Source organism: Sinocyclocheilus anshuiensis, unplaced genomic scaffold (genome assembly GCF_001515605.1).
Source record: "Sinocyclocheilus anshuiensis isolate Anshui unplaced genomic scaffold, SAMN03320099.WGS_v1.1 scaffold1114, whole genome shotgun sequence".
Lineage (NCBI taxonomy): Eukaryota > Metazoa > Chordata > Actinopteri > Cypriniformes > Cyprinidae > Sinocyclocheilus > Sinocyclocheilus anshuiensis.
In genome coordinates this window covers 3,326-26,499 of record NW_015540838.1, presented here as the reverse complement: position 1 = coordinate 26,499, position 23,174 = coordinate 3,326, and the positions used below count along the sequence as shown (strand labels likewise).

General features: G+C 35.9%; 2 protein-coding genes across 6 annotated transcripts in view; both read right to left on the bottom strand.

The window, feature by feature from the left end:
- Positions 1 to 18,582, bottom strand: part of LOC107687391 (paired box protein Pax-7-like) — a 75,726-nt gene extending 57,144 nt beyond the window's left edge. The window contains exons 1-5 of one of the 5 annotated variants that reach the window (XM_016484686.1): positions 18,420 to 18,582; positions 7,939 to 8,027; positions 6,793 to 7,028; positions 6,318 to 6,462; positions 5,928 to 6,056 (exon numbers count right to left, since the gene is read on the bottom strand). In XM_016484686.1, the coding sequence (XP_016340172.1) occupies positions 5,928 to 6,056; positions 6,318 to 6,462; positions 6,793 to 7,028; positions 7,939 to 8,027; positions 18,420 to 18,562 (742 nt within the window). In that variant the 5' untranslated portion in view covers positions 18,563 to 18,582. Of the gene's footprint in view, positions 1 to 5,927; positions 6,057 to 6,317; positions 6,463 to 6,792; positions 7,029 to 7,938; positions 8,028 to 17,242; positions 17,284 to 18,419 lie in introns of those variants that run through there. The other 4 variants (XM_016484688.1, XM_016484687.1, XM_016484690.1 and 1 more) reach the window with 4 other exon arrangements.
- Positions 18,583 to 21,053: 2,471 nt separating this feature from the next.
- On the bottom strand, positions 21,054 to 22,765 carry LOC107687392 (ERBB receptor feedback inhibitor 1-like). Its single transcript, XM_016484691.1, has 3 exons — positions 22,534 to 22,765; positions 22,353 to 22,435; positions 21,054 to 22,046 (listed from the first exon to the last, which is right to left on the bottom strand). The coding sequence occupies exons 1-3, from the start codon at positions 22,587 to 22,589 to the stop codon at positions 21,106 to 21,108; spliced, it is 1,080 nt and encodes a 359-aa protein (XP_016340177.1). The 5' UTR covers positions 22,590 to 22,765; the 3' UTR covers positions 21,054 to 21,105.
- Positions 22,766 to 23,174: the final 409 nt, after the last annotated feature.

Genomic DNA, 23,174 nt, shown 5'->3' with positions numbered 1-23,174 from the left:
TTCAGGCCTGAAAAATATTACATCGAAAGAGACATTAATATGTTCTGCTTTTAAATTTTATGTAGTATAAATGAAAGAAAGTAGATAAATTTCAACTGTATTTACTCCATAATATAACATACATTTTGTCTTAAAACTTAAAACAAATAAACACAAATTATGGTCAATATTTCGACATCCATTTTCAATACCACTTTCCACGGAGTCCATTCCATTAATTTTGTCTACTCAGTGACCCTACAATGATAGCATTTATTTAGCATATTTGTACACGGACACCTGCAGTGAATAAACACTGCCTGAGCAAATTCTTATTTGCACAAACACTTATGTGGACCTATACGTTTCAACATTTGTGCTCAAAACGTTATAAGATCTATCGGTAAAAGGTTACTTTTCCTTTGGTCTGTTTATGAGTGCCCTGAACCAGGTTTGGCACTGCTGCTTTGTGGAAGGAGTCCCTTTTGTTAGCTGATCAGTCTCCCATTGGGTCTCCAGACAGGATTCTTGGCATTTGTCGGCAAAAATGAAAGCAGGATTAAGGAATGGCTACTGAACACTCCATGGTAAAGGAGTGGGCAGCAATTCCCCCGATTCAAACCCCCCTCGTCCACTTTGGTAACTCCTCTTTTAGTATATTTGTATTCCCAAAGAGGCCATTAAAGCTGGTTTGAAAGCGATACGAACAATAAGATCAAAATCAACAAGTCGAGTCGTATGTTGAACGTTTGCTAGTCTAGTTTCTTTCAATTGAACACCATGGGGCAATTAAAGCCTGAATGCAGTGGGGAAGGTGCCTGTGAGGAGAGATGTGTTGATGATATGTGTGAGTGGTGATACATATATAAACTGCCATTTTGGCCATTAATTCCGTATGCTTTATTCTGTGTATATCCTGTGTTATGAAATATGTTTATTTAACAAGCCTCTTGTAGTCAAAAATGTTTTTTATTCTATACATTCATGATATTTTATATAGGCTATCCTGCTATAAAAAAAATATGCTACATACACGTTGTTTCAGAAATAAATTGTTTAATTTAGTTTTATTTAATTAAATGGTTTGCAAGCAATTCGCTTTGCCTATTTCTAACTTGAATGGTATTAGCGTCTCTTTGGACTAATGGACGAAACATCCAAGTCTTTATATGGGATCACCAAGAGTTCCGTGCTCTTCCAATTATATAGGGCAACGTACAGCACTAAAGCGATGGCGAGCCCAGGGCATCAAAACACTTTTGTGACATTACATAGGAAGCCCGGAGGCCAATTTTATTGGTGTCAGCAGGAGTTTTTCCTAGTCGTTTTGTTCTTTTGGTCCAACAGGATGCCCCCCACTCTAATCTCGGTGAATGACATGCATTTTTGACCATCTAATTGTTTGATTTCCCAAAACATCCCTTGTGTTGACGGTATACGCAATTGTCAAGACATAATTGAAAACTTGTTGGTTTCATTTTATATCTGGCGACAACGAAGTTGGATCTATAAAGTTACTGAGTATAAAAGGATTATATGCTTGCTTTTTATGCGAAGTAAAAAACCCACATGATATCCAAAAGCCATTCGCATAGGCTAATATGTGCGCTGAGATAGTCCTTGTCCCACATGGCAAGAAATACTTTAATTAATAGACAGGACGTCTTGAAAGCAGCACTGGCAGTCTGTAATATGATGAACTGCCATTGTCGTGGTGTCACCACAAATGTTTCCGATAAGAAAAAGCACCCAAGGATCAAAGACTATAAGCCTCTCAATTTCCTCCAGACGCCTCTACTTTTCTGCACCTACTTTCTATTTTTTTCGCGTTTTTCTCTTTTTCTCTCTCCCTTAAACATCTGAAACACACAAAATCCTCTTCACTGCATCTATAGGATCCGCCCCAGGTTAACAGGTCAGCAAAGCTGTTGAAAATAATTGCATATTAATATTCCGTTGCGGGAGGACTTACGCAATCTTTCGACATTTTAAAAATGATTAACGTCAAATGTCATTCGTACAGACTGACTCTAATGACACGCTATTTAGACACATTAAGTCAAGTATTTACGGCTTTTTGTCGCATCCGATAACATATTATTTAGATATAGGCTAAATATAGCTATAGCCTATATTAAACAATCCATAGACAATATTTAATAAATGATAGACGGAAACAATCCGTCAAAACTATCCCAAAACGAATTAAAAGAGAGCAGTGTAAGAATTTATAGAAGAAAAGCTGTCAAAAACAGAAGGACACTACTGGATTCGACGTTTTCCGATATTCGATTCGTTCCACGAATTAAGGACCTGGATTTGGTGCAGGCCTGGTTTTTGTATGAACTTCATCCCGGGTGGAAAATAATTTCCTCAGCAAAGTGCAGGACTGATGTTAACCAGCATGTAATTCAGTTACACTGCAAATATTTTACAAGGCAACGCCGTTGAAACTAAACGGGTGCTGTGGTGTCATGACCTGTGGATTAGCATATTTCACAGCATAGTCTCATCATTAGACGATGACCTTGCAAAGAGATTGGTTAGACAAACGCCAGACTTGTTCTATTAATTTGCACTATTGTTACAATCCATCATTACTGCCCAACAACAGTTTTATCATATTTATGTGCATTCTAATTACAGCTGCTGCGACTAATAATAGCAGGGAACGCTTTACACAGCAGGGCAGTAACAACATATTTTGATTAATTACTACAGTGAAAAGAACAATGAATAATTACCAGAATCTCCATAAAGCTCTTGCACATTAACAACAGTTCATTTGTATTAATCAGTAATTCTGTGAATATACATTTATTTAAATAATGTATTGTAAAGTCTGACCTATTGGCTAATAATAATAATAATAATAATAATAATAATAAATTACAAAAACGCTCCCTCTCCCAAAATTCTAATGAAATGTGTTGGGTAGCAGTGTGGGGAAAGGGGAGGTTAATCCGAGTTTAATACATTGATGCAGAGCGCAGGACCGCGGCTGTGATGATTGTGTTATCTCTTCCCAACATTTGGGTCTCCCTCAATTTCAGCCCAGCCAAATAGCTGCGAGAACGTGCAGATGGAGTGACTCTCGATGCCTGAGGAAAAATATTAATAGCTAAATAACTTCCCCATACTTTCACTAAATCTCTCTCTCTTTCATTCGCTCTCTCTCTCCATTCCAGATGGATTTGTTTGAAGTGGTCTCCCGACTCATCCTATGGTTTCTTTTCTTCAAACGAGGCTTATTTCAAAGTCTCAAATATACAGTATAACTTTAGTTTCTCTACAAATATCTGGGAACTATTACCCGCGTGCCAACACCTTTCATTCTCTCGATGTAATTGGTCTTTTGCAGCATTCTCAAAATGAATGTTCCGCCAAATGCACATAGGAAAATTATATTTTAATTCTTTCGATTTTATTCATTGAGTTTCTTCTGTAAATATCAGGCCTATAACTCTTGTTCAAATGTGTTCGATTTCTCAAGCCAAACGATTCATTTTCAGCGTGGTCACTCAACGAGATAACTGAATATGCGTAGTGCCACTGCCACCCTAAGGACTTGTAGAAAGAGTCATCTTTTTAGTAATTTACCTAGATCAGGTAAGAAATGCAGGTAATCCACTGATTTGTTTAAACGATCTTTTGCGTTGTTCTGTGGGATTAGTCCCTGAAAGCCAAATGGTTTAATCAACTGAGGCTGAATGGGGAATCAGTCGATCTCCACTAATTGGCTGACCATTTTTTCTCTGGGTCAAACTTAAGTTTTAAACCTGCATGATTATGGCCAAACAGTAGTGTTTGGTTATGAAGCCAGGAGTCATTTCTCTTTGTTCAATAATTTCACACCCATAGTAATACAAAACTGCTCAATTTGTCCACAAATGGCGTGCTCGGGGTCTCATTCTTTTGCTATGTGTTTGTGCGTCAAATCAACTAAAATAGACCAAAATACAATAAAGCAATATTATCAAATAAATATACGAACAAGTGTGAGGAAAAAAAAAGTACAATCTCATGAAGTTGTGCTGAGGGCTAGCCAGAGGGGGCCGTTTAAAGATGAAAGCGAAGAGAAAGAAAAGGCTCAATTTAATCTGCTTTAAAACCTTTCAAAATAACGTTTGCTTGGAACTCAGAGAGTGAGAGCTGATTGGGGATAAATAAGTTTCTTACTACGCCTGTGAGCTACACACCCATCTCCAACACAGCCGCTTGTTCAAAAGACACATTTTCATTACGAACTCTAATAAGTCTTAACATTATTAAATGCCAGTTGGATGATCAAGTGAAACAAGCCCCGAGAAAAATCTTTTCAAGTCTGCAAAAAGATTGCATCTTAGCCCCATCTCGTTTGCATGACACCGTAAAGCTAAAATGTAAAAAGACATTTCACAAAATGTAAGACAAATGTTGAGTGATTTTGGAGATGTAAAAAAACATTACTGATATTTATACAAATTATTCATGAATCCTAGCAGATATGCATGCATTCATCAGATTCAAATGTTCATATTCTTAATGCACAGCGTTTAGGGCAATAGCAGAAAATTCTAATCACGGATTGTCACTTTGTATATCCGTAATCCAATAGCTGTGGCTCCTGCTGGCCGGTGAATCTGTCCACAGAGGTTGCATGAGGGTTTTGAGTTTCGCGCGCAAGCACACATACACAAACACAAACACGGGTTCCAAAAACAATACAAATGCAGATCAATCGTGCACACGGTTATGTTAAAAGCCGCTGTAAATAATGCAGAAAAGTACGCATAATCCGCATCCTTTTCACGAACAAAGAAAAGCCCTTTGCAATATTTAAAAATTGGAAGAAAAAAAATGATGTGCTGTTCCTAACAAAAAAAAATATAACCCGACTATTTTTTTTTTTTTACAAATAACCATACGCGTAAAAGACGAAACGGGTACCTCCTACCTCTAAACCACCTCTCTAAAGGTCAGCTAAGAAGCACAATAGTGATTCCAAAAAGAGCAGTGGGCATTTCCAAACAAGAATAAAACATTTTGCACCCTCCAAATCTCATTCTATTCCAACAGACGATTCCATAATATTACAAAACTATCTACCAGCAGGGTGTATTGAATAATTCATCTCTCTATAGTTCCCATCTTGGCCTTTTGTTAAAAGTTTCCCCCCCTTTACGGATTTCTGAATGTGAAAGGAAGGGTTCATTCCTTCTTTCGAAGCCTTGCATTTAGGCTTTGCTTTGTAGCAGATTCCTCGCTCCAAAAGAGCTTCAGTGCAGCAGAGATCTTTGGACTGAAGTTCATCTTCAAGCGTAAAAAAAAAAAAAAAGACTATCACAAAACCGACAATGTTTTGTTTACTTCAAAAAGACAATCGTAATGTTTGCTTAATTTAAGTATTTTTTCTACCGAAATATTAACATAGGCTATTCTGGACAAGACAATTAAAAATGAGCTAAAATAGACGGTTGCATTATTTCATATTAGCGTGCAAATCTGAATAACAAAAATTAAAAAAAACTAAAGATAATTAATATTATTACAGAGTTGTTACGGGAAATACTTGTTACCAGTTGCCAGATGGAAAGGTCTGTTAATGTGCGAATAAACGTGCCGAATTATCTCGAGAACCAGCGGGCAATGTTGAATTTATGGGCTGTAATTGATATTGATTGCCACATCGGTCATCTGTCAGTTACCGTTTTCAAGGGACCGTTTACTCCGCGTCACATGAGCCTGTTGTACAAATAGATCAAGGCCTAAATACCATCCGTCAGAGCCAGTATAAATACACACTAAATCAACCCCCACAACTAAATCAGCTGAACACAAAAAGCATACACCGATTTAATGTACAAATTTAATGTGCAGAGTAAAAGCCCAAGAAACTCAAGCGCAAAGTTTATTTAGACAAGGTGTTTTTTTCTGCATACGGTTAAGATAAAATTAAAATGATTTACCTTTGTCTCCCAGTATGCCGTCAATGCTGTGCTTAGTTTTTTTCTCCCCACTGTCATCCTTTTTGTCACAATCGTCGTCATCGTCTTTTTTGCCAAACCGCGCACGAAGAACCCGGCTGATAGAACTTACTGATGGGATCATTAAAAATAAATAAATAAATAACTAAATAAAAGGACACACAGTAAACAAAATATAGTATAATAATAATAATAATGTGAAGTAAATACATTATATTCGTAATTTATAATTAATATTGTTATAATAAAATAACAATATAATAATACGTAATCAATTATCACTCATTTAATGGCTAAAATGAGTGTGATAGAAATTACGCTGCAGGTATTAGATGAGGTGATGTGGACATGATAAAAAAAGGGGCTGCTTACCAGATGAGGCCTCACCTGAGGGAACTGTACTTCTGTCACACACACCGTCCTTCAACAGTTTATCCCGAATCTCCCAACTGAACATGCCGGGATTTTCACGCTTGTATTCTTCGATTCGTTTTTCCACGTCAGGTGTTGCCACCTGCTTTTGTGTTTGATTGAAAAGGCGAGAAAATGCGAAGAGAAAGAAACAAAAGGAAGTATGGGTTAAAAGAAAAAAGACAGCAGAAAGAAACAAAAGGAAGTATGGGTTAAAAGAAAAAAGACAGCAGAACAAACTTTAGCACAAATTGTACATAATGTGTTTCCGTTCCCTTTCCTTATCAACTTTTCTCAAACGATTTAAAATGAAATATTTAATTAGCTTTGGAAATAATGCAAAACACATCCTGCATATAATAGAATAAAAATGGAAATAAATAAATAAATAATCATAATAATAATAAATATCTTAATAATAATAGGCTATACTTACTCTGGGTTTGCTTCCTCCTATTGCTCCAGGACGGATCGAGCCAGTTTCTTGATACCGGCAGAGGATTTTGGACACACAACCGTGGGAAACGCGAAGTTGTCGGGAGATCATGCAGGGACGGATGCCGTGGTGAGCCATTTCAACTATTTTGTGGCGGATATGATTTGGCAAAGGCCTGCCATTGATGAACACTCCGCCAAGCTGATTCACTCGACCTTGACCCAGAGGAGTTGAAACTGCAGTAAAGAAATGGGAATTAAATCTAACTTTGGCTAGCTTTCACTTAAAGTTCAGATTTCAAGTTTAACCTCTTAAAATGCGTATCTTTTTTTCCCTCAAAAGTAGGATTAAAAATAATAACAATAATAATTTTATCATTGATAGGCTATACGAATATACCAATAAACATCAGAAGCAAATAGTAGAACCACACTGTTTAGTTTAACTATCTGTTAAAATAATAATAATAATAATAAATTGTTTTATTGTTCTAATAAAATAAAAAAAGAATAATTTAATTAGAATCTGGCAAATTGGTCAACATTCGCAGGTGTCTTGAGATGCGCTAAGAATTCCTGTCAATTAATAAAAGAAAATCAAGCAGAGAATTTTGCTTAATGTAATTTAACAGATTGCTCTTGAGCGGTCCTCTCGGCCTCGATGCGTTCTGCTTCATTATTTTATGCACTCGATGTTGTTCAAATGTTAGTCTAGAGTGCATTCTGGATCCACTTGCGCCACTAGATCAGTTCAACAAATCTTACAGGGACGGACAGGCTTAATATATTGAAGTTTTATTTTAACTACTTAAACACAAGCATTGCCAGCAACAAAATGGACCCTTTTTTGTTTTTTAATTCTGGTGCACTTAATATGCACATAATATGCACACGCGTTCTGCTCATTCAAATGTGATAAAGCCAGTAACCGTTTACTAATATATACACACACACATTTTAAACTTGAAGCAAAAACGAAAATCGGACACAAATAGCCTAATTCAGTCGAGGTGTACTCACAGGTGTAATATAGACTACACTTTAAACTCTTCAAAAACCTTTTTGGCTAGAAAAAATCTGTAGGCCTGGTATTAATTACAACAATTAATCACAGTAAAACAAAGTACCTAACAACTGTCCAACCAACCTTCCAAGGGGAATCCAGTGTGGGGATAGTTGTGTCCTGGAGCCGGTCGCATCATTCGCGGTACTGTTCCTGGTAAAGATGACATTCTACTTTTAATAAATGACGAAGCACAGTAAGGCTGATGTTTAAACTGCGAAAGCAAGTCCAGACTTGTTGATGAATGTTTCCTTAATGACTAAAATTCACTTAAGTCCTGTTTCAAAAAGGGGGAAATAAAAAAAAAATTGTTATCCAGCCACACTATCGCGGGGATGTGAAACCTCCAAAAAATCAAACAAAGATAAACAGTGTCGTTTGGTGCGGTGCGGAGGGGGTCATGAACAAAATAACTACCGCAAGAACAAGAAGCAGCGCGCGCCAGGGAGGGGGTACTCCAAACGCTCTCGAGTGAACAAAGGTTACTTAATTCTTTGCAGTGTTTTCTTAAAAGGTCTGATAGTTTTGGATGACAAAGTCTGCTTAGGGGTTGGGAGTAGTTGAAGTGGATAACTTTAGCGCGCGGTGTAGGAGGGGTGTTGCTCGCGCCGATGGGCTCTTGCGGTCTTCTTTTATTCATGTGGGCATGGAGGGGAGCAAGCAAGTTTTTTTCGACCAATCACAAAAAGCAGAGGGTAAGACAAACACACACGCACACGCGGAGTGCCTAGCTTTTCATTCATTTCATTAGATTGCCTTTGAGCAGAAAACAATGCAAACACTTGATCGATAGACTGCCATTTGTTGACAAGGCCTAAAAGTCATAAACTTATAAAACAGCAATTGTTTATATAAAATTATACTTAAATTATTATTTTTTTTTATATATAAAAGCATGAATAAGTAGCAACAGATAAGCTAATAATGTTCCCTAGGATTTCATGGGAATTGACGGAGCACTTCAATTATTTGTTTTATTAGTAGTCGTTTTAATCTTTTTAATTTAACACCACTCTCCTAAACATCTCACCACAACGACCAAACAAAGGGGGAAAAAAAACAATAATCAGAACCTAAACACACCAGCACTAAACTAAAAGGCAATACTGTCTTTTTTAAAAACATTAACCATTAGTTCTTATTGTGAGTAAGAAAAAATAGGTTAAAATAAGTATGAGCCTTATTAAATGCTATAGTAACCAACAAATCTCAGTCTTCAGATTAAATGATTAAAAGACAGCAATTTTGACAGCCATTTCTAAAACGTGAGGCTGATGAATGGCAAATAGCCTACGCTTAACAATACATTTCAATAATAAATCATAATAGTTATGATGCTTAATATCAGCAATTAATTTACAATAAAAAACAATAAATATTTTGTGACATTTTATATATTAAGCTATTTATATAATTATATAAATGTAATGTTATTTAAAAGTTATGTCACCTGAAATAGTTCTTAGGTTCTTGCATCAAATAATGATTCATTAAAACATTCATCCATATGAACACACATCGACAGTCCAAATCACATTCTACATATACTAGTCAGGAAGAATCGCATTAAATTATAACTTTTACAGTCCCATGATTAACCATTGCCAAACCTACGATTAGCAGTGATTGTTTAGGTATCCTGTTCGTGTGTGCAAAGGGATGCTTAAGAACATCAAACACTGGAATTCAACTTTAAGAACCGACAGGCAGTAATGACTTGAAAGCTGCGCTTTGTTGTTAACAATGGCATCGTTAATTTGTGTGCATTGCTGGTTAATATATACTTCCACATGGCTAAGCATGTCACATCCCAAGGGACCAGTAGCTTAATGCCTTTGTGGTCTCTTGCAGAAGTCGGAGTAAAACAAGACAGAATTGTTGTTGGCACTATTTATTTGGGCAAAGACTTCGCCGAATAGGCCTATGTCTATAAAGACCTATAGATATAAGATTAAGCTAAGATCAATTTTAGTACTTCAGTTGTGTCCAATATGTCTTTTTTTATGTCTACATTCGCAACCCAATTTTCTTGAAGATAATCGTCACTTCACTATCACATCACTCTTTCACATTGCACATGCAATATTTTTAAAAATACATTTTGTTCAGCAAGTAATCAGTTTAGTGAATTATTTAGTCTATTACACGCCATACAAAGCAAGTAGTCCTATAAAAAGTACAAGTTTTTTTCCAATTAGGTTGAATGTGCTTGCATTAAATATCATTTAAGAAACACACCGCTGAAACTTGCTGAAAACTAAATACTTCCTGAATACCCTTCTTTGACTTCTTTCTCTACAATAGTACAAGGAAATCTACACGACATGTATGTTGATTTACGTGTGGTCACTGTTGGCCTAATGTAATGTGCTGCTGCTGCATATACCTACAATAGGTCTTCGTTATCTACGAGTGACAAATTATAGGACGTGCCACCAGATGGCGATAAAGAACCAAAAATGTAATTCTTCAGGATTCTCTCAGTTTTATAGGTTTTCACTGTTTTATAATGTCCATAATGCACAGTCAAGCAAAAAGCGCTGGTTTCGTAACAAATACTGGCTGAGATTCCATGACTGTATATGGTACTGTAATCATATATAGTTAACTATTAACTATATATTAAAAGCTTTTAGAAATTGACACACAACTACAAACAATGTTTACAGTATATATACACACATCATTGGTGTCCTGTGGACACTGAAAAGAAGAGTAAGAGAAGTGAAAGCGCAGAGCTGCATATCTGAAGCATGAATGCAAGAGGAGAGCAAGCAAAGAGAGCGAGGGAGAGAGAAAGAGAGCAGGTGCACCAGATCACACAAAGCCCAGCAGACTAAGGTTGAGTTCAATATGACACTTTTAGCATTGGGGCAGAATAACATTCCAGCTGGAAGGATTTAAGGGTGTTAAATCACTGGCTTGGTAATGACATTTTGCCTTCATACATCACTGAAAGCAAGGAAAGGAATGTCTGTGAGGTAGTCCCGACTTTCTCACAGGCATTCCTACCCATTTCCACAGCACAGTAGTTTAGACTAATGTAAATGCTGATTGTCTAAGATACTTCAAAATAACTAGCAAAACAGACGAGGTCTGATGCAATAGCTTTTCAATTTTTTTTTAAATTTAACTCAGCTATTGAAAATATCAAATCTAGTCTTTAGAGGTACTAACTAGTAATTTAACCGATAAGGTTTAAATTACACACTACCATTCAAAAGTGGGGTCATAAGTTTGATAGGTTTATAGGTTAATTATATATATACACACTATATAATACTATTCAGCAAGGATGTGCTAAATTGATCAACGGTGCAGTAAATAATTTTGCATTGTTGCAAAAAAAAAAAACTATTTCTGCTGTTCTTTTGAACTTTCATCAAAGAATCCTGAAAACAAGTATCACCGTTTCCACAAAAAATATTATGCAGCACAACTGTTTTTAACACTGATAATAATAAATGTTTCTTGAGCACCAAATCATCATATTGGATGATTTCTGGATGATTTCTGAAGGATCATGTGACACTGAAGACTGAGTAAAGGCTGCTGAAAATTCAGCTTTGCCATGACAGGAATTTTAAAATAAATGAAAATAGGAAACATTTATTTTAAATTGTAATAATATTTCACAATAACACTGTTTTTACTGTATAAATGCAGTCTTGGTGAGCATAAGAGAGCTTTTGAATGATAGTGTAAGCCATAAAACATATTTCAGGCAAAAAGAGCTAAAACACAAGAAAATAAAAGGCTTTGAAATAATATAGAATATTACTCTCAATATTACTGTCACTAGCACGTCAGTCAATAAAATACTGCAAATTACTGTTGAATCGAGCTATCGGTGAAGTGGAAGGATCAGATAAAGTGACCCTGGTGCCCAATCAGAACAATAAACAATAAATAATGCAACATTTTTTGAACTACCATACATTTAATTCAATAAAATTGTACTTAAAAATTCTAAAAATCCTAAAGTTACACTCTATTTAATACAGCGCAGTTATTCCCTTGCAGGTACAGTTGAAAACTCACATCTCATAATAAAATAATGGAATTTAAAGTTTGGTCTAAAGACAGATATATTATTCTCTCTCCTCCCATCTTTTATTCAGACATAAAATGCACCATGAAGACTCTGAGGATGCCTCCATATGCCAAGCATGTGATCTTGTCAAGGAGCACCAAACCACTGCACTATGAACTCTTGTGTCTCATCCTCTCACACGATACCTCCCCTTGGTGGAAGTCTTTCATGTGCTGATGAGTGCTGTGAAGGCTGATGGGGGGACATGTGTGAGCATCAATAGGTCGTGACCGGGAAGGTCATGCTGCGTGGTGTGTTTCTTTCTCCCACAAACCTGAATACACTGAGACTGTTAACTACTAAATACAAACCAGGGGTCATGGGCAGGCATTTCTATAACTGAGCTGATTTGGGATCACTTTGTCACTCATAACCTGGTAAATAGTATCATGTATTGACCCTAGATGAACAATCTAGGAAACGAAAATCAGAATCAAGTATTATAGTGGCATTTGACACATTTTGGAATTCTGCAAGCCATATCATTAAATATACAATTATGACAAGTTATTTGGGTCAAGGACAAATCTGATTGTCCATGGAGAAAAAAAAAAGTTAAAATCATACACTGTCATGGCCAATACCACAAGTGTTTTTGGGTCAATGACACATCGATGACATAATCTACAATATAAAAAAAAAGCAAACAAAAAATTTTCATAAAAAAACTTTTATACCATTTTCAAGCAATCAATCAATCACCAATTACTTTGCACACCTGCAGGTGATCAATTGGTGTGTAGGACAAACGACCAAAAACAAGTCAAAAATCAAAACAAACATGAATGAATCCCGCACACTATCAGTACTTGCAAACATATCAAAAAAATAGATGTATTTATTATTATGAATAAATCTATTTTTTTATATGTTTGTAAGTACTGATAGTGTGGGGGATTCATTCGTTTTTGTTCTGATATCATTTTTTTTAAATGTCATGTGGTCTAACCTTCAGTTAAAAACATAACATCCTCACACCTTTAATAAATGTTTCAGTGTACACATCTTGATCATTATTTTCAAAAACGTTTTAAAAATATTTTTAAAGTAAAAAGTCTCTTTGCAAATATCATTATTTCATAAATATCAATAAGCTTTTGGTCATACCACATGACATTTTACCACCTGCACTAAACTTGAGTTTTCATAAAAAGGTTAAATTATCTGATATGTTCAAAGACTTATTAACCTAGACAGTCAAAATATCAAAATTCATTTTAATTCAGAAATTAAAAACATGCTCATCATACTGTAGAAAATGTGTTCAAGTATCATTGTAGGGGAGAATTTAATTTTTAATGTATTTTTGAATAAAATAACTGGTAGGACACACAAACAAATTGAGAGCCCCATGATTGACCCAAATTGGCTCAATTAAATACAAAAATGTTATGATACAGCATCATCTGAATCTCTTCTGTGTTTAGCAGAATGATGAGGGTAATCTATAGCAGGGGTTCCCAAAGTAGGGGTCACGAAGCCACAAGGAGGGGTCGCAAGATGATTTCCAGAAATCAAATGATTTTTTAAAGGATTAGAAATAGCATATTTTTCCCATAAATAAAAAAATTATAAGTTGAATTAAAAATAAAACTCCAACGTGGAGTTTTGTACTCCAGCATGTTGCCCACCCAACTAATTACGATTAATGTTGAAATGTAAGTAACGAGTAAATGACTATAAAATAATATTATTGTTGTTAGACTGTTGTGTTCCTTTGTGTTGTCATTATGCTATAAGTGCATGTGCGCCATTGTGCAAAACGTTTGTATACTTTAACCTCCTCAGAGGAAAGTGGGGGTCCCGAGGTACTGGCACTGTTATTTTGGAGGTCGTGGGCTGAAAATTTTGGGAACCCCTGATCTATAGGGCTGAACGTTCAGTAGCATGAGCGTGAGGTTACCTCCTCTAACAAGACATGTCTCAAGGTTTATCAGCATGTGATAGGCTGGTTGTTTTTGCCATAATCAGTTTGTCTGGACCTTCCCAGAAAATGTCAGAGAAGAAAGAGGTCTGTTTCATGTAGATGAAAGTAACATCCCCGATTTTACATGCTGCCCCAATTGGTTTCACTAAATCAATCTGAAAGACTAGTGCATGAAGAGAATCATTTGATGCCCCTTGTGGCTCTCCTTAACTGTGACTATTGCCCCTTGCGTGTGTACTTGCTCTTTTAAAAAAGTCTCATGAAGAGTTATGAAAAAATGAGTGCATAAATGGATGCATGATATTCTAGGGTCCAAGTTTTATAAAATGACTTGTCAGTTCCTGTTGGTAACTCTAAAACTTTGACTGAAAGAAATACACAACCTATGCTCAGCTTTACCACGCAAGTTCCTTTCTTAAACACCAAGACTTGAACCTTGATGTTTAATCTATTCATTTCATATGAAGTCATTTTTTATTGTCATTTTTATGATCAGACATGTAGAGCTCAGAGTAAACTCGGCCACATAACATTCTGCCAGTAAGGACAAATGAAAAAAGTGATTGTTAAACTATACCAATATTTCTAGAAAGCCTAAACATTGATTTAATCCCCATTTTTACCCTAATTAGTCGGAGTGAGTTGGCATGCATTAAACAGGGCATCAACAATGAATCAAATCAAATTACTCTGCAAAATTTGTCTCAATTTGTTATCATTCACTGTCCAGTGGCATGGAGGTTACAGCAAAACACTGAAACACAAACGTTAGTTCAAATGATAATCAAATTGAAGAAGAAAAATTTCCCAAATTCCTTAAAACTCAAGAAGGCCTTAGTTCTTATTTTAGAGATGGTAGATACTATTTATATATAAATATCAATTTATTTTGTGAAAAAAAATTAATAAAATACTTTTTACAATTTTGAATAAAATAAAATAAAAATACTTTTGAGATATCAGTCAAGATTTTTAAATAAATATTTTACCGTCTTCAATAACCTTAAGAAGTTCATTTTGAGATATCAGTTGAGACTGTAAAATAAAATAAATAAATTACGATCTTGACAGATGTTTTGTCTCCTAAATAAGTCAAGATTCTTTCATTAAATTTTGGCTAACCTTAATAATTATAATTGTGAGATATTTCACTTTGAGATTATCACATGGGGCAGGATGTAGTCTGAAAAAGTAAAAGCTCTGTTTTTAGTTTTTAATCAAATCATATTTTGTCACATTGTGAAGGCAGAAATAACCACACGCAATGTGAATATACTGTAGCAATCAGGACTTGTGTAATAAAACTTACTTTTGCGACCAGCCAACTAAACACATCTTTAGTTTGCGAAAGCGCTGTAGACATAGCTAATTTAGTATGGTGGTGTATTTTTTGCACTTTTCAGAGTGTTATCAGGTCATCCCAGCATCTCTAAGTTGTTTGTTCATAGATGATTATGACTGGACCAGACAGCCTTGGAATCCAGAAGAGCATGAGACCTTCATGCAGGGCTGAGCCACCTCCGGGATCAATGTCTGCATTTTGTTGATCATGAACTGCAGATCCACCATGCAAGATGCATTTTGTTTGCTAAATAATTATCTGAAGTCTCTATTCATTTGCAGATTTTTCACACACAAACAGAATGCATGATAATGACGTATGGTTGAATAACATCTGCAGTCTTTATTTGGCACAATAGGTGATTAACAGAGTGAGATGGCTTCTGGTGCTTCTCTATTTAATGCATGCATTGACTTTGCTTTATTTGAATGTTTTAATGTCAGTTTTCCGCTAATCAGAGTGCTATGTAGAAATATTTTTGAGGATTAAAAAGTTTCAAATGATTGACGTTTAAAACTGCATGGGGTCTAAGGTTTAGATCAGCTTGATTTCCCATAATACATATGTTATTGAAATTAATGCATCAGTGATATAAATGTAGTTTTAATATATTAGTCTTTTTATAAAAATCAATTTATACATACTACACATGGCCTTGAAGTTGCCTGTGCCTTAAAGAGATGGTGCACCCAAAAATGTAGCCACCCTCATGTCATCCTAATCTGTATGATTTTTTTCCAGTGGAAGAAAAAAATATATTTTGAGAAAAATCTGTTCCTTTTTTTTGACCCTACAATGGAGGTTAATGGTAACCAAAACTGTCCAACATTCTTCAAAATATCATCTTTTGCGTTCCACAGAAGAAAGTATGTCAGTTTGGAACAACATAAGGTTGAGTAATGATGACAGAATTGTCATTTTTGGTGAACTAACTCTTTTTAAGTATAAAAATGCTAAATAAATAGAGTTTGTATTTATGGTGGAATTTGCATGGCGATATAGCTATAATTAAATTAAATTGACACTGATTAAACTGTGTTAAGTCTGATTTTTAACAACATTAGTTTGACCAATTTAGAAATGAGCTGAAACAATATTGTTTGTACATGAAACTTCACTCAGAAATTGCTAGTATATTTCAAAAATAATTACAAAGTATCAGCAAGTAACATTTTTACAGTGATGGATTTTGTCTTCTAAGCTTCTAATTTCAGTTGTAGCACAATTTCATTTTCCAGCAGCTACTCGATTATCGCCCTCATTTATAACAGACTAATATGGGTTGAAAAATGTGTTAAAACACGTCCTGAGGAAAGGTTTCTTCGAAAATGTAAACAAAATAATAAAACATCACAAAACAATGAAAAACAAAGAGAAATGTTATAATATGATCATTTTAAAGCATTCTTTGTGAAAAGTTTAACTTTATTAATAATACTTGCTCTTTTCCTTACATTTATTTTTTACAATGTACTGTACTCTACAATACAGCATGAGAATTAAAAATGTAAAACAATGTTTTACCGCCATCTACTGGATAAAGAAAATAATCTAATATCCACAGTGGCCTTGACGTGTGTTTTATCCATAGAAACAGCAAGTTGTTGATGTGGCAATGAATGTTTCTAAACATTACTGAGTATAGTAAAAGATACAATTATGGCTTTAATAATACATATTAACCTCAACTACATAAATACACGTTGTGATTGTACACAAACAGGGCATGCAACATAAAAAAAGAGAATGAGGAGGAAGTATAACAGAGAAAGATTTCACTCAAATATTTCTACTGAGATAAAGTTGGTTTGACATAGGATATTAGACAGATATTCTGCCGCAAAAAAAAAAAAAAACTTAAAAAAAAATTCTTAGTGGATGAGTATAGTTGTATTTTTAAAAAATGGCTTATCTGAAAAGGGTGTTGTAACGCTTTGAATTTAATTCAATAGCATGTGTCCTGAATTACATATGACAGTAAAACCTGAATTAAAATGTTCATTTAGGAATCGGAAACCAGACACACCTTTTGAAGTTGAAAAAGAAGACTGATTTTAAATGAATTTCTTCAAAGTTTGAATTTCAAACTCAGTCAAAACAATTGCAATATCTTCCTCTACACTCTAAAAAATTTTAAATTTTTAGGGACAAACCCAGCAATTGGGTTGTTTTGACCCAGCGGTGGGGTTACTACCCAGAAGGTTGGTTAACCCAACCGCTGGGTCAAAACACCCCAATTGCTGGGTTTGTCCTTAAAAATTTAAATTTTTAAGGACAAACCCAGCAATTGGGGTGTTTTGACCCAGCGGTTGGGTTAACCAACCTTCTGGGTAGTAACCCCACCGCTGGGTCAAAACACCCCAATTGCTGGGTTTGTCCTTAAAAATTTAAATTTTTAAGGACAAACCCAGCAATTGGGTTGAATTTAACCCAGCATTTTTTAGAGTGTAGTTGGCAGTAATACCGGAGACTCTGGAAGGCTTCTCACGCTATTCTTGAATGTCATCTCTTTTGACAATGAAAACAACTGCAAAGTGTTCTTCAAGAAATCTGTAACAAGACATCCTTTCAAGTTGAGTTAGAATATTGTATATATTTTAAACTAATTAATGTATTGGTTAAATTTTCAATAGTATGTGTTCTATTGTAGTCTAGTTCTGTGGCTAAAACCACCATCAAACGTTTGTTCTAGAAACCAGTAACAAGACACACCCTTTGGATTTGTGATGTATTTTTCATACATTTATTACATTAAAAATCTCATTATCATTTAGCCTGCATTACTTATAATAGGCTATTAAAACAAACTAAAATCATTTAATTTAGGATGAAGTAACTGGACACGCCCTTTGAGTTTGACATTGATTGCCAAATATGTATTCTTTCCTAAATGTAAATATTATTATTCTTAATAACATTATTATTATTACTAATATTATTATTATTCTTTACAAGATCTAACATGTGTTGTTTAGCAAATGAGAGTTGTGTGTTTATGTGTGTGCATTGTAAGGCCTTGTACAATTTATTCACAAAAATACTCTACTTTAAGACATTTCCAACAACTACAAACATACTGTATAGGCCTAAGACCACTGCTATAGAGAAAACACACATCTATGTATGTGTGATTCAAGTCAACAGTTATGTATACACTCATACATAACTTTCCAGTGTGACAAACTAGCCCCGGTTTTTCCTACCTTATCTGAGTCTGTGGTGTACATTCAATGTGAAGTTTCCCAAAAGCATTGCAAGTGCATCGTAGAATTATCGCATGTCCTCCAAAGGCTTCGTAACCCGAGAAGTACCTGAAATCCATCGCAGATAGAGAGTGCCAGTGCATGGTGAGTCAAACACGTGCACCTGCAGGACAAACACAAACACCTAAAGGTGCACTCAGGTATTTTTATGTGCTGACACCTAGCGGCGGAGATGCAGCATCATTTGAAATAAGGTTGAGCTTCTGCACACATCACGTTAGAACAAGAAATGGCGCTAATCGACTGTTTCAATAAGAATCACAGAATTCAAACCGCTTTATTACTAATAAGCTATAGATGGCGCAACGTGCTTTAAAATGGTATAACATTTAGTTGTCATATTCATCAGTTTTAGTTATTACTTAAACGAAGACTGTTACTGCTGATTAACAGCACAATTCATGTACACATCCACCTTATATTTCAACGCAGAAGTAAGCCGTAAGTAACAGTGCAGTAAACGATAAAACTGTTTGCACTACAAGCCAGTATGTTCATAATTAAGATAATACATTCAAATAATATGGTAAGGCACACTGTTTTGTTCAGCTAAAAATAGCTGGAAGCGGATGACACCGGAAGCCAGACACATAAAATTTACAAATGGTTGCGCCCACTTTTATGGCCAAAATAAGGTTGATAGACTTTTTGCTTCCTTTGGTAGTTATGTGGTAATAGGCATGACTGGAACAGCTAAGGGAAATAACAGTAGGTTTGGAGTCCACACCAGAAACCATAGACGCCAGCGGTGACTCGCTTAGGGCAGCTTACTTTAGAAATATTCCACTTTCCTGTAACATTTCGCACATTGATGTGATCATATTGTAAAGGAAGTGACTCAGGCTTTAGTTTCAAAAGCTTAACAGTGCCCTCATTATCACAACTTTGAGCAAACAGCACAGAGATAAAGACTGAATTTTAAAGCATTCACAATAAAGCTGATTATCACCTTTATGATGATATCATCAGCATATCCTCCATACTTATAAGCCAGACTTGACTTGAATCATGCTCAGCTTTTGGAGTCTTCACTGCCCTCTGGTCCTGAGAGAGAGAGAGAGAGAGAGAGAGAGAGAGATGTCACCTTGGGTTTGTACTTTGATATGACAAGGTTTGCCGTGATCGGTTCATTTAAAACCAGAGGATAGGAGAAATTCAACACATTGCAATTAAAATAATTCAAGAAATCAGTGTATAAATAAGTTACTTTATTTAAATAGTCTGGTGTGAAAAACTACACCAATACTGTACATTTTAGAAGTGCATGTTTCCTCAGCAGATGAAATCAAAGTCAGTTAACATTAGCCTTCACACAGAAAATATCCAAGTCATTTTGTTGAATGGACAAAATATAAGTAGCTGAAAACATAAACAGGGGTCTGATAATGTCAAGATTATAAAAAGTCTAATCACAAATCACAAAAACAACAAGTGTACTCAACGTTTGGTACAAAACATATGCAACACAAGCATGTTTTTTTTTTGTCACGTCTTGAATGGTTTAAAAAAAAAAAAAAAAAAAAAGCAAAATGCATTCTTCACTTGAATAGAATACTAACCCCTGGGCCAAGTCCTTTCCATTTATGCCACTACATTAGTACTGACAAGGAGTTTTGACCACCATACTTCTTATTGGTGTAAATAACATGGCATAGTCCTCGACGAATAGCCAATAAAAGCCAGCAGCTGTTAATTATCTGGAATTCAGGTGAGAGTTAATTGCTAATACTAGTCTTACACTCAGTTATCATTTTTCAGCAATATCTGAATTTATACTGTTGATGTATAATGTCTTAGGAAAAAAACATTCACCTTTACCATTGCATGTTTCAGAGAGGGAAAAATAAGACCAGCTTATACTCTGGGTACACAGTGTTAACAGTGTAACAGTTCATCCTATTCCTTCATAAAAGGATACTGCACACTCTAATTTAACAATACAGCAAGGAAATAATACAACAAAGTACATGGACATCAATAAATAGGGCAGCACAATTGGGAGGAAAAAACAATTGTAATTTAAAATGCAATTTAAAAAAGCTCCAGGTTTGTTGTGCTTATCAATATGACTAAATAATAAGACCAATAATACAAGCAAGCAAGAAATATTACTATTGTAATAGATCATTGTAAAATAGAATATATTTATTACTAATATTTTTATTTTAAGAACAACTGTAAAATTACAATACTAATTTTTATGGCTTAATTGGCTTCTTAATTTCAATCGTTAAACCATCTACCATAGATTTTATTTTGGCAGAAAACCACAGGGAGACTTTTTTTTTATTTTTTTTTGTTAAAGTCAAAATCCCAACTTCAGTTTCATTTTGATTAATCGTGCATCCCTACCAATAAAGGACACTTTCAGAGCTGTTCTGCAGTTTCCAGCAGTGGTAAACCAATACTTTTTGTTTTTCTTTGTGCATAGTCCAAATACATACCAAATACATACATACATACAAGTATGGATACATACTTATCCAATCCCTAAACAGACCAGCAATTCGTAACACTGATGAATCAGTTCAGTCAAACCACATATCAGTTTATATCCAGCCTTTCCTTTTTTCCCCACTTTAAACAAGCAAACTTCAGATTCTAACCACTCAATCACTAATAACCACTAGGAGTCTGATTCTTTGAAAAACCTCTCAAACTTGTCTAAGTACTCAGGCCGATGAGGAAGGAGGAAGTAATGGGTACTGCTGACTTGCTTACCATCCTCCATGATGGGTAGAATACAGGGGCTACGGGGAGCCGGCAAGCCCTCACAGCTCTGCTTGTGTTGAGCCTTACTGACATACTCCGGATAGGGAGCAAAGCTCTGAGTAGGAGGCATTACCCCGTTGATGTAAATCGGGAGACTTTTTGGACTAATGGCACGCGGTATGACCTGAGGGATGGGCTCCCTGGGCGGCACTTTGGGAGGTTTGTCCACATCAAAGTCATCGGTTGACCGCCACCTGCTGTCCGTGCTCTCACTGAAGCGAGGACAGATTGGGACGCGAGGCGGGACTTCAGGTTTCTCCTGCGGGTGGCTGTGGGGAGAAAGGTGAAGGCTGGTCGGCCAGAAGTTGGCGGCCTTAAAGGATCCGGCAGGGCCAGAATAGGAGCGATGCAGCCGGCGCTGGGGTCTGTCTTGATTATGCGTTACTGTCTGCTCCCACTGAGGCTTCACCCCGCATTGATGTTCTCGTAACCCTTCATGATATGCAAAGTTTACCTGACCGTTTCCCCGAAAACTGCGCCTCCCCGGTAAGCCATACTGGAAAGACGAGGTTTTAGGCACTAGACACTGGCTCTCAGAGGTGCTGGAAAAAAACTCCACCTCGTTGTCTTCTGCTTCATCAGAGGACTGGTCGTCCATGTCCGGGAGGGGTGGGAGGGGCTTAGTTGTTCTCGTGGGCGAACAAGGGGGCATGTGTTCATAAACTGACAGTTTCTGTAAGGACGGAACCACCTGGTCTCCCGCAGGTGGGTGGCACTGAGAGGAAAACAGCAGCTGTGTAGGATTGGGAGTCTTGGGAGATAGACATTGAGGAGAACAAGAGCCAGACGTCCTTCCTGTGAAGTAAAACACAGAGAAAAGAAAATGAGGATTTGAGCCCAAACCCTCTAACATGACGTATACACTGAATGGTGTCATAAACCTCATTGAAGTTATTTTTCAATGGGTCTATCTCCTGAGATGGTGTCAGCCTCAACATAGGGAGTTTATCAAAGGATTCACTTATCAGCAAAGCAAATGACAATCGTACACTTCCTATAACCTTCTGCGCTTCCTGAGAAACATCCGCAACAGGCTTCGAGAACAGAGGGAGACTAGATTGTGATATAGTTGATAAAATTCAATATCAAGCACTCACTCACTTTCAAAGCCCACGTTTGCAGAGTTTTGTTGATACATTCTCAAGCTGTGGTCCATGGACTCCGAACCAAATCCAAAAAACAGCCTACAAAAGACAAAAATGGAAGGCGTCAATTCTGGTGACTGGAGAAGTAGATCTATCATAATACAGTCGGTTGAGCTGAGGATTGCATTTACACTCACTTATCCATGGTGTCATGGTCATGGTGTTGATCCCAGTATGGTTGGCCTGAGGCCATAATGTTTAAGAGTGTGGAGGCTAGTTCAGGCCTGTGAGGGTGTCCACCTTCCTTGAACCTGCGGAACTCATAATCCAACCATGGGTAACAAAGACAGGCTTTTTACACTCCACTTTTCCAACAGCAATGGGAGAAACTGTATGAAGAAGAAAGTAGAAAAAAAGTTGTTTGAATATAGGTGACAGCAGAAAATATTTTAAAATATAAAATAAAATCATCTTGTCAAAATGTTAATTTTTGTAATAAATAAACAGACAAATAAATCATTAAAAGGTTATCTTCATTCAAAGCCAAAGTCACAAACTAAATGTTCCTTTTAAAAAGGGACCACTTTTAAAAGAAGTGAATACTTCTATTCAGCAAGGACACACTAAATCGATCAAAAGTGACAGTAATGACACTTAAAATTTGACCAAAGATGTTTGATTTCAAATAAATGCTGTTATTACTTTCAATGAATCCTGAAAAAAATTATCACGTTTACACAAAGATTTTAAGCATCACAAATTTTTTCAACATTGATATTAAGAAATGATTGTTAAGCACCAAATCAGAATATATTAGAATGATTTCTGAACAATCATG